The 13052-nt window shown below is 35.4% G+C and overlaps 1 protein-coding gene across 1 annotated transcript in view; it reads left to right on the forward strand.

Moving 5' to 3' along the window:
• The window catches only part of STK3 (serine/threonine kinase 3), a gene marked incomplete at both ends in the record, with an annotated part of 323355 nt that overhangs the window by 103890 nt on the left and 206413 nt on the right, over positions 1-13052 (forward strand). The window contains 2 exon segments of the mRNA XM_080694746.1: positions 314-478; positions 1180-1347. Of these exon segments, the coding sequence (XP_080550872.1) occupies positions 314-478; positions 1180-1347 (333 nt within the window).

Genomic DNA, 13052 nt, shown 5'->3' on the forward strand with positions numbered 1-13052 from the left:
ACAGGAAGTAGTGTCTGAATTTGCTTTTTCAGGACAGATAGCTCCAGTAGTGCATGAGGAGGTTTAGAGAATATAGGACATACTGACTTCTTATGGTCATACTGATTTGGGGATATGTTTTTTGCTTTATGAATGAAATTGATAATTAAAGAAAAGAGATAAGTGTGTACTATGACTGCCAGAGAATATTTGTGTTTGTGTGTGTGGAAGAGGTTTTTGTGTATTTACACTTTAGCCTTTTTGTAGCAGCCTAATGTCCATTAGAAAGAGGTACTTGGTATTTCAATATAATTTTTAAAATATTCCTTTCCAGTTAACAGAAGATGAAATTGCAACCATTCTAAAATCTACGTTGAAAGGGTTAGAATATTTGCACTTTATGAGAAAAATACACAGAGATATAAAAGCTGGAAATATTCTCCTCAATACAGAAGGACATGCAAAATTGGCAGATTTTGGAGTGGCTGGTCAGTTAACAGTAAGTTGACTTTAATAATTTGGAAACAGTTTTTGGCTTATTTGTTCAGGTTTGATTGTGACTAAACTGATAACTTTTTGGGAGTATGGAAAGAAATAAGTAATTTCCTTATTCTTGTGGAGAAAGAGTCCTGAGTTGAATAATTTTATTGGCCATTTAAAGGACATTGAACATGAAAATATATCTTGTCATCAAGCTGTGTAAGTGTTGTGAAAGGGACATTGGTTCCCTTGGTACACTGATTTTTGTAGCTTTTATTATGGTACTATTTTTTTTTTTTTTGGTGGTACTGGGGTTCCTGGAAGCCCTTCTACCTCCGGGCTACACTCCCAGACCTATTTTATATTTTTGAAACAGGGTCTCTTACGCCAGCACGGCTGGCTTCGAACCTGCGCGATTCTCCTGTCTCCGCCTCCCAAGCGCGGGGATTACAAGCGTGTGCCACCACGCCCGGCTTATAGTACTATTTTTAATGGCTATCTTTAATGAGGTAGAGATAAGTTGCATGTGGGTTCTTGGTTATTTCAGAATTTAAAATTTCTAAATATGTCATTTTATAACTAGTTGAAGTTTTAGGAAATTACCATCCAGTAGAATTTGTGGTATTTGGGGTTTTAACATGTATTTTAACAAATTTGTTGGCATGCAGATTTTCTTTGTGTTTTTGTAGTAGTGTTTATGGCTATGTAATATTACTGCAGGATACAATGGCAAAACGCAACACTGTAATAGGAACTCCATTTTGGATGGCTCCTGAAGTAATTCAAGAAATAGGATATAACTGTGTGGCTGACATCTGGTCCCTTGGCATTACGTCTATAGAAATGGCTGAAGGAAAACCTCCTTATGCTGATATACATCCAATGAGGGTAAGATAATTTCAGTTTTCTAAAAATGTTGACTTGTTAAGTGTTAAAGTTTTGTAATGTCATTGTAAGTAATAAGCAAGTTCATGTGAATTTAAATTCTGTACACAAAATAGTAAAATTCTCTGTCAAAAATTAGTGATTAGCCGGGCGTGGTAGCACACGCTTGTAATCCCCGCGCTTGGGAGCCAGAGATAGGAGGATGCGCAGGTTTGAAGCCAGCTTAGCTGGCTTAAGAGACCCTGTTTCCAAATAAAATATAAAATAGGTCTGGGCGTGTAGCCCGGAGGTAGAAGGGTTTCCAGGAACACCAGTACCACCACCAAAAAAATAAAAAAATAAGAAATAAAAAAAATAGTGACTATTAGTTGTTCTGCCCTCTGCATTATTGTTTTCCTTTTTAGTACTGGGAATTGAACCCAGGGATGTTCTACCTGTAAGCTACACCCTCAGCCCTGTTTTGCTTTTTATTTTGAAACAGGGTCTCACTAACTGTGCATGTTGGCCTTGAACCTACAATCCTTCTCAAGTATTGAGATTACAGGCATATGGTACCAGGCCTGGCTCGTCAGCATTCTTAATTGTGAGAAATGAACTGAAGCTATGTTTATCTTTATAATCACCATTCCTCCCACTTAAAAATATACCCGTAAAACCCTTGCTTTTCAGTAGTAGGAGTTGATAAATCAGATCTCACTCTTCTACCCACTCTGTAGTGTCTACCTTTTTAAGTTTTTCTTTCTCCCCTTTATCTTCTTTAGACTGAGGCTGATATTAAACAACCTTGATTTCTAATGTTGATCTCTATCTTTAAGGGAATTAAGTATATTTCTGTAGTAATCACTTATTGAGAAAATAGAATTTCTTTTTTTGTACATTGTTAAACGCTTTTTTGAATGCTTGCACATTCATGTCTAATTTCCTGTGCTGTAGGATTTGTAATGAAATAGTCTTTAGATTTATTATGTGAATCCCAATTTACAACAGATAAGTACATTTATCTTTGTATAATTATTGCCCTCTAGTGGCTGTGTTTATCTCAAGGATATAAGCATATGTATTTGGTGTGTGTGTGTGTGTGTGTGTGTGTGTGTGTGTGTGTGTGTGTGTGTGTGTTTGTAGAAGAGGAGATGATAGAGCGACTGGAAAAATGTGTGTAGTAAAAGATAGAAGGAAAAATAATGCAGTATTTTATTATATTTGAAGAGAAATAAATTGGAATTAGGCCTCATTACAATGCTATTGTGTATTTTAAAAGTACAGATATGGTACTGAAAATATTTCAAAATTTATGTGTCATATTGAAACATGATAGAGATAATTCTTTTTGTAATACAGTTACACACCATATGTACCATTGTGTGTATATAAGTCCTTGTTTGTAAAGTGAAAACTGGAAATAATATATTTTTATTTGAAAATAAACATGGTAAATAGCAAGGTCAGCATAGAAACAGGAACATAAATTTTCATTTTTTCTCTAATCATTAGTTATTCGTGGTACTGTCAAGATATTTATAGTATTGTTAGGAAGTTTGTAGGGTGATCCTTAAACAAGGTATGTATCTGAGTTTGAAGAAGTAAGGTTTGCTGATTAATCCAAGACAACCTAGTTAAGTTTCAGAGCTGGGATTTAATGCAGGCCTTACATTATTACTGCTCTGTTTCCTTCTTTTGTAAATCTTACTTTACCAGGTAAACAAATAGTTCAGTATAAAGTTGGACCCTATGTTAGTCTTTCCAGCAGAGAGCAAAGAATTATAGTATATTGCTCCTACTTCAAGGATCTTAAAGGACCACTTGAGAGTTTGAAACCGTACAGATGAAACAGTGAAAATATATCTGAAGATAGTATTTCTCTTTAAAAATGTATGCTATATATATTGCTCACTTTTTTCTATCACTCTAACTTCTACCAATTTTTTCAAGTCCCAACTCAGATTTTGTTTATAGAGAGCCTTCCTTGGTAGCTACCACTGAAGTAGATAACTCTTTTTCCTCATATTTTGTACACAGGCCATTGTATACTCAATGGTTTGTTGGACAATTTGTCAAGTGTTACCTTATGCATTTCCAAGACACTAGATTTTAAGTTGCATTTTAAATGATAATTTCATTAACTTTTCTTGTGTTTGTGAACTATTTTACAAATTAGAATACTGAACTGAAAGTGCTGAGAAGCTGTCAAGATCATGTAACTGATAAGAGTTTTCCAAAATTTGAATTATCTCTTGAATCTCAAATTTATCATTGTCACGAGTTGTTTTGTTTGAAATGACAGGTGCACTTGTTTTATTTTTGAGAAATGTCTGTAACATTTAAGTCTGATTAACTCTAGATTTTCTCTGTTATTCTTTCAAGTAAAAATGGTGTCTCTTGAAAAAAGAGTTGCACCTTAGTGAGCCTGCAGTTTGGTTGCAAAGTACTTTCCTTGGGATAATTGTTATTCTTTGACATCCAGGAACGTACTTTATGAATATTTCCCATTTTGAAAAAAATGTAATATGTTCAAGGCTGAAAACTTAATAAAATTAATAATCTTTATTGAATCATCAAGGTTTGCAGTATTTTGGTGAGGAATGGTGGATAAAGAAATTGCTTTCTGAGAGAATAAAAAAGGATTGTTGAGAGTCCAGCTTAAACTGGAAAGTAGGGAACTACAGTGTTGTCAGTCTCAGTGTTCAGCTGTGATATGCAGTGCATCATGGCTTTGATATTCATGTTTGGGTTTAAATGAATGAGTTTCTTGAAAGGATGGAAATTCTTCTCTATAGAGACTTTAAGAATGTTGTTGAAAGAGTAAAAGGTAATTACCCATGGGATATAGTCTAGAGAGAGAGGAAAGTAGACAGGCAGTGTTCTCCATTTCTGCTGCAGTCACCTGGGAAGCTTTGAAAAAATTCTGATTCTTGTATCCTCTATAAACTGACTAAATCAGAATCATAATTGTTTCATTGAGGTTATATCAAAGGGCTATTATGAGAAAACTGGTGGGATATGAAACTGATTAGTGAATGAACTATTAAAATTTTTTAAATTAAAATTAAGTTTAATTTTACTATAGCAATTTTGTTAAAGTATTATAGTCTTCATTTTAATGAGGAGAGTTGATGAATGGATATTTAAAGGATTGTATTATTTGTTAAGATGACATAACCTGTCAATAGGGAGCACTGAGATATGAACTCAATTTGGTCCATGTTCTTGCCCAGATACCAAAGAAATATCTTCTGCATCTTTATCCCAACTCTTTGCTAGTACAAAAGTGGCTGGCAAAAAAAAAAAAAAAAAAAGTTCTACAAATTATATAATCTCACCATTATAGGTATCATTTAATATATAAGTCCTTTAAGTTTTCCAGAGTGGCAGGATACAGGTAACAGATTTCAGTTTTTTTTTATTTATTTATTTATTTATTTATTTATTTATTTATTTATTTATTTATTTATTTATTTGTGGTACTGGGGTTCCTGGAAGCCCTTTTACCTCTGGGCTACACTCCTGGATCTATTTTTACATTTTTATTCGGAAACAGGGTCTCCTAAGCCAGCGCGCGCTGGCTTCGAACCTGCGCGATCCTCCTGTCTCTGCCCCCCAAGCGCGGGGATTACAAGCGTGCGCCACCATGCCCGGCCAGATTTCAGTTTTTAAAAAATATTTTCTCACCTACTTTTTAAATGTTGCAAGAAGTTAATGAGTAATCTACATAGTTGTCACAAAGGAATGAAGATGTGATTAACAGAAAGAGCAACTTAGTAGGTAGAGGGAAAATGCCAGCTCTTTTTGATATAAATAAGAGACATTATACAATTTACTGCATAGAGATGGCTGTCTAGAACAGGAGACAGAGTTCTAATGTGTCTGTCAGTGCTTATATTGTCTGACTGGAGTGGGAGTCTGTCAAGTCTTTCTGAAATTCCCATTGACTGTTTTCATCGGATTCTGGCCCTTTCTCCCATACCTCCCACTAGATGTGCATAATAGGAATGCTCCTGAATAGCACTACTGACTTCTAGGCTGAGTGATCTGGAATTTGAGTTACCAGTCATTTTCTTAGCATAACATCCTTTTACCATTCCCAGGCACCAGGTTTGCTTGAAACATGTTCTTTTTTAGTCTACCAAAAAGAAGCAAAAAGAGAAGTTAGTGAACTTGGATAATTTAGAATGAAATTGTTCCTGCTTAAGGAGATACAAATTAATGTTCTGTTTTTCACTGATGAAGCTTTTTGTAGAACATGTATTGAGAATGTCATAGCCCGAGGCATATGAAGAACTTAAAGACAGTACTAACAAGGAAATGAAAGTGATCAAGTCAGAAATTTGTACTTAATTGAGAATGAGTCCTTTGAATGCTCATGAGATCATTTAAGGATAAGGTCCTTTGTTTATATACTTTGGTTTATTAGATGCTTTTTTTTTTTTTTTTGGTGGGTCTGGGGATGGAACCCAGGGGCATTCGACTTCCGAGCTACACCCCCTGCTCTATTTTTTATACTTTATTTTTAAACAGGGTCTCACTAAGTTGCTGAGGCTATCCACGAACCGCGATTCTCCGGTCTCAGCCTCCCGAATGCTGGGGTTACAAGCGTGCGCCACCATGCCTGGCTATCAGATGCTTTTTTTTTTTTTTTTAAATAAAATCATTCCTGTGCCAGAATAAGAGATATTTTGGAGTATATTTGAGGAGGAATTTTGTAATAAAAGAGCTATTAAGAATACTGGAGTAGCCAGGTGTGGTGGCACATGTTTGTAATCCTAGTACTTGGGAGGCTGAGACAGAAGGATTGCAGGTTTGAGGATAGCCTCATCAAGTAGTGACACTCTCATCAACCTAGTGAGATCTTGTTTCAAAATAAAGATAAAATAAGGTTGAAGATGTAGCTCAGAGCTAGAATGCCCCTGAGTTCAATCTCGTGTGTGTGTGTGTGTGTGTGTGTGTGTGTGTGACACACACTCAAATTACCAAAGTGGAGTAGTTTGATGGCAAGAGATTATCTAAATTTGTTAGTTCTGATAAAACTTTTTTTTAAGAAGCTTGTGTACAAACCAAATATTCATGGTGGTAGATAGTAATAATTATTTAGTAAAGAGCCACATAAAACAAGTTACACTTTTTTTTTTAAATTGGAGAGAGATGAAAATGTACTTATAAATTTATATTCAGTTTCTAGATTAAAATTAGTAATGACAAGTGCAAGTAAATCTCAGAATGTTAAGTGAAACAATTTTTATCAAAATCCAGTTTATATTATTTTATTTATTTTTGTGTGTATTGTTGACCGATGCTATCATGAGCATTGGTATACACTCAGCTCTTCAAGACACTGCTGTCAGTTCTTTTGGATGTATACTCAAGGTGAAAATGCTTCATCATATGGTAATTATTTTTTATAGTAACATGGTAATTTTGTTTTTTGAGGGATCTCCACCCTACTCTTTTACATTCTCATCAATAATGTACAAGGTTTCCCTCCTTGCCAACCTTTATATTTTTTGCTTTTAGTTTTTGATTATAGCGGTTGTATTGGGTATAAGTTGGCATCTTATTGTGATTTGATTTGCATTTCCAGGATGATTGGTGATGGTAAGTCACTGTGTGTGTGTGTGTGTGTGTGTGTGTGTGTGTGTGTGTGTGTGTGTTTTGGGGATTGAACCCAGGATCTTGTATATGCTGGGTATGTGCTCTACCACTGATCTATTCCCCAGCCCCTTTGCTTATTTTATATTTAGGTTGTCATTGAGTTTCTGGTCTCATTTTTATTGCCTTCTCTCTGGTATTGTTCTGCCCCATTCCCATTCCTGGCTTAAGTCTCCTAGACATTTGACTTTACTCTGTTTCTTATTCTCTCACTTGTCCCCTTAACATGTTTCTTCACCCTAAGTTTAATAGTTTAAGACCTTTTTATTTCTTCTTTTGTGATCAGTCCATCAAAAGGTGTTTGAATTAGAATAAATTTTACTCTTGGTTTATATGCAAATTGCTTGTCTGCTAAGTAGAGGATTGTTTATATTTAAACAGGGACTTTGGCCTTGAGAGTGATTGGGAGTATCTGCTCTCCTGTATTGTTGTTTTGCACCAGGGAAACTACATGTCATGGCTGTGAATGCTTGCTGTTTGAGGACTGGTATTTTGGCGTTGTCCTCCAATGTTTTATCACTCCCTTTCCCCTTTCCTTTACTTCTTTCTACAAATGTTTGCTGCATATTTATCACGAACCAGTTGGACTTTGAGGAATAGTAGGAAGCAGAATGGACATATTCCTGAATTGTTGGAACTTCTAATATGGAGAAAATTAGGATTCTAATGTTGGAATTATTTAGCTTTCTGTTTTTTTGGTGGGGGGGTGGGAGATAAAAGGGTAGATAAATGTTCAGTTGTTTATATGACCGTACAATGTAACTATTTTAATTCAGTTATATGTATGTATATTACAAATTGTACTGGTTCATATGGCTCTAAGAATTTCAAGTTGTACTCTTCTTGTGAGGTTTCACTTTTTATAGTTGCAGTTACCCACAGTCAACCATTACCACCCAAAAATAATACATGGAAAACCCCAGGAACAAACAATTCATAGGTTTAAATTGTATTGTACTTTGAGGAGTGAGATAAAATCTCACACAGTTTTTTCAGCATATCCACACTGCCTGTGTTTCCTGTCAGTCACTCAGTAGCTGTCTTGGGTATCAGGTTGACTATGAGGTGTCACAGTGCTGTGATCAAGTAGCCCTTTCATACTAGCCTACTTCAGTGTCACAATGCCTACCTCATCCATCTCTCTTCATCTCATCACGTAGACATTGAAGGAGGAGTACAATATATGATACTTGGGAAGAGATAAAATTCATATAACTTTGATTATAACATATTGTTTAAATGTTCTGTTATTTAAATTCTTAATCGTCAACTCTGCCTAATTTATAAGGTACACTTTGTCATTGGTATGTATTTAAATGTAGGAAATAGTGTATATAGGGTTGGTACAATTCATGGATTCACTCAGGTACACATTGGGAGTCTTGGAACATATCCCCCGTAGAGAAGTGAGACTGCTATATATACCTTACTTGCTTTTTCTCCTTAAACTTATCTTCCTTTCTCCCCTCCTTCTTCCCAATGCTACTTTTATTTTATTTATCACCTGATAAGGATTATAGGTGCTGCTCAGACATTGTCCTCCCTCTACCTTAGACTTTATTTCCATGTGTTTTTTTCATATTTCCTTTCTTCTTTTCTACATTTTTAATCATTATTATTATTTTGTTATTATTTTTACATTTTAATTGGTACATCATAGTCATACAACTGCTTTATTATTTTAGGTAATACCTTGATTCTATTAATGATACTTTCAGAGCAGAGACAGACAAGGATCCATAGAGATCAGACAAATTGGGTCGTTGGAAAATTCTAGTACTTTTTTCAAGACATATGGTTTTTTTACTCCATTTGAAAGAGTTCTGCTGTGTGGTCCTGATACACACGGGGATACTAGGCATTACAGCCCTTAAGTTGGGGATTAAGGCTTATTACAATCACAGTTTCAACATATTTCTGTCCAGTTAGAATTATTCTTGAAGAGATGAACAAGCAAAGAAAACAGCAATAACAGATCTCAGCTTCTCTTGATTGAACCTGCTGGGGTCATTTCTGGGGCTTACAAAGGAAAAAGGAATTCCCGCTCTTGATCTGTATTCAAACTTTGCTATTGGTGTTGCCAAGTGCTCTATAAACATGATTAGTTTGGTAACTATTGAGGAAGCAATCATCATTTTCCTGACATGCAAATTACATGAATATAAATTGTAGTTTGGGGATATTCCATTAAGTATTGCTTAGGGTAATAATTATTGAGAAAGAATTGCACTACAACCCATCTTTTTAAGGGTTTAATGTGGATTAATGACAAATGCAATGTTTCCCTGTGTGGGGAGAGTTTAATGGAGACAATTTAAATATTTATAAATGACTGAAAAATAGCATTTACATTTCAGATTTTTATTGTGATCCATGAGACATATTTTACATTGTGATATATTATGCATCTTCATGAATGTACATGTATACACACACATACAACACACCAAAATATACATGAAATAATACTTTTATTATTTGTCATCTACTCTGATTTCTATACCTTCCCTATTTTCTTTTTCTCTTCTCTTTCGTTTGTGTGTGTTTGTGTGTGGTATTGGGGACTACACCCCTGCTTTGCACATGCTAGGCAAGCTGTCTGCCATTAAGCTATATTCCCAGCCTTTATTTTTTAGTATTTTAAAAGTGTTGAGACAACCGAATCTCACTAAGTTGCTGAGGCTGGCCTCAAACTTGTCTACTTCCTGACTCAGCCTCCCTGAGTAGCTGTGATTACAGATGTGCACCACTGTGCCCAGCTCTGTTTCAAAAATATATGGGTAGTCAAATTTCATTAAGTTGATTTTATGACCCAGTAATAGTTTGTAGTTCACATTTGTAGAACAAGAATCAGTGAACAAGGCTTTGAAAATCGGAATGCTTCCATTGTGGCTACAGAACAGTCCTGTGACTTGGTATTTGTGACTTTGGAGTTCTGACTCTGGTGTTTTATTTTTCTTCCCTTTTTTTTCTCCTTCCCTCCCCCTCCCTCCTCCTTTTTTCCTTATTTCCTCTTTCTCTCTCCCTTCCTTCCTTCCTTCATACTGGGGATAGGACCAAGGGCCTTTTACCTCCAGGCTACAGTCCTAGGTCTATTATTATTATTATTTAATTATTATTATTATTATTATTATTATTATTATTATTATTATTATCTAAAAGCAGGGTTCTGCTAAGTTTCTGAGAGCCTTGGTAAGTGACTGAGGCTAGTTTTGAGTCTCTTCTTTTTTCAGCCTTCCAAATACTGGGATTACAGGTGTGCACCACTATGCCCTGCTCGAATCAGTTTTGATGTCTGTGAATTGATTGTAATGGATCCTTATCTGTCCACCTAGTTGTTTGTGAAGATCAAATAAGGTAATATGTATGAGCAATAGATGTAAAATATTAATACTGTACAACTACTAGGCAATGTTATGAAGTTACTTTTCAGGTCTCATACAAACTATTAATGAGTTAAAATTCTTTATTTTTTTTTGCAGTACTGGGGATGGAACCTAGGGACATTCTACCTCTGAGCAACACCCCCAGCCCTATTTTTTATTCTTTTTTTTTTTTTTTTTGGTGTTACTGGGGTTCCTGGAAGCCCTCTACCTTCGGGCTACACTCCCAGACCTATTTTTATACTTTTTTATTTGGAAACAGGGTCTCTTAAGCCAGCGCAGCTGGCTTCGAACCTGTGTGATTCTCCTGTCTCAGCCTCCCAAGCGCGGGATTACAAGTGTGCGCCACCACACCTGGCACTTCTTTATTTTGAAACAGAGTCTCACAAAGTTGCAGAGGGCTTCACTAAGTAGCTGAGGCAGTCCATGGGAAAATGCTGGGATTACAAGAGTGCACCACCACACACAGCTGAGTTCAGATTCTTAAAAGAATATCCCCATTTAATAATATTTACCATTCTTAAGTAAGAATTTCTATCTATGGGAAGGAGCAAGCAGCTGTTTATCACCATCTGATTTTGCTGTGGGTAGATCTTAATACTACTCAAAGGAGTTACTGTTTCTGTGACTGAACCTGCTTAGTGTCAGTTTTTGCCAGTCAGGGGAGGTTGCTGAAAGCCCTTGCTTGTGGCTATGAGATAACTTCTGCAGCCTCTACTGGGAAAAAATACGGAGATAATGAGCCATGAGGACAGAGATACATTTTCTCTTTTCTAATGATGATGAACAGATATTTTTTACTTCTTTATTTATTCCTTTCATTTATATTAGCCCAGTGACAGAAATTCTGATTCACAAAAGAGTACAATGATCCTTTTCTGGGGCAGAGAATTTAGTTAGTGGACTCCTTGAAATTGCACTTAATTATTGGTGTTTGTGCACATGTGCATTTTTCTGGCAAGACAGTTCTTAGTTTTCATCAAATGAAAATAGTGGCTCATTGAAACTAGGGTTTCTTGACCCAAAATGATTGAGTCAAAATTATTGGTTCTCAATAATAACAGAGGGTTATTGTCATTATCCTCAAGGGGACTTCTTATTATACTGTATAATTATATTGTGTTTTCTATTTACATTGTCACAACACATTACATTTCTGCATTTTAGTCTGGAACTAGTGAGTATATAGGTATATGAGATCCTTTATTCCCCTCTCCACATGCTCTTAATTCTGGAAAGGCTAGTTTTAGGTAAGCCTAATTATTTAGATCAGCAATTTCACATTCCTCTGATTAAAACTCTTCCCTTTCAGCCGGGTGTGGTGGTGCATGCTTGTAATCCCAGCATTCGGGAGGCTGAGACCAGAGGATTGCAATTCGTGGACAACCTCATCTACTTAGTGAGGCCCTTTGCAACTTAGTGAGACCCTGTTTCAAAATAAAGAATAACAAATAGGGAAGGGGGTATAGCTCAGAGGTAAAATGCCTCTGGGTTCCATCTCCAGACCTGGAAAAAAAAAAATCTTCCCTTTCTTTGAACTCGCACATCATTTATAACTTTTTTGGGGGCACTTTTGAACTTACAAAGTATTGTCATTTTTTTATGATGAAGCTATTTTACTTTTTCTACTAGATCTGAATTTTAAATGCAAGTGTGTTTCATCTTCATCTTTGATTGAACCTAGCAGGGTGACTTATGCATAAGAGTTTCTAGTAAATATTATTGTTGAATATGTGCTCTATTCCCATTTCTATCTCAAAGATACTTCTGTGGTGTTAATGTTGAAATCTGGCAAGCTCACATTCTTCTTTCTTACAATAATAAATGTTGTACCTATGACTTAGAATAAGAGCCAGTGAAATAAAATAAAAAATGAAAGTAATTATTGCTAATCAAATACAACTTGAAAGGCCTATCATCCTTTATATCTTGCCTTTCAGCCTTTTACTTAGCTCAACTTATTTATTCAACATTTAAATTTTAAATTGATATAATACATATTATTTATTTTGGGGAGTATTTTTTATCTCATTTCCTTATTATTTGTTTATTTATTTTTAAAGTGCTGGGGATTAAACTTAGGGATTCATCAATGTCAATCATACTCTACCACTGAGCCACATTGCTAGCTCTTTACAAATTTTTTCTTTTGAGACGGGGTCTCACTAAATTGCCTAGTCTGATTTTGATTTTGTGATCCTCCTTCCTCAACCTTCTGAGGCATTGGAATAACAGGTATGCACCCCTGAGCCTGGCCTGTGCCATTATTGAAGGAGATCAGAAAGAAGACTAGGGAGCAAGCAATCTAGTGATAGCCTCTGAACATAGGAGGATAGGTTTGCTAATGGGATGTAACTGCTATGCCTAGTGGAAGATTTATGTCTTAAAAGCAATTGTGTAGGGTTATTATATTGATCATTGTAGTTTTGTTTTTAATCAGTCATGGTAATTGTTTATGCTAGAAACCTAAAATAGCATTCATTTTATAAGACATAAATAGCTAACTGAGTATGAATTGGGATAGTGGGAAGTTGGGAGGTATGTTGAGATCAGGTGTTGACTCTAAGTTCTAGTGTGTAACACTTGAAAATTTATGACATTTTTTGGAAGAAATGATGTTTCTTTCAATTTTGACTTTTGGGATTATGCCTAGACATACATATTTTTAAGAAATGTGGATAAGAC

This window comes from Muscardinus avellanarius (assembly GCF_963383645.1).
Source record: "Muscardinus avellanarius genome assembly, chromosome: 4".
Lineage (NCBI taxonomy): Eukaryota > Metazoa > Chordata > Mammalia > Rodentia > Gliridae > Muscardinus > Muscardinus avellanarius.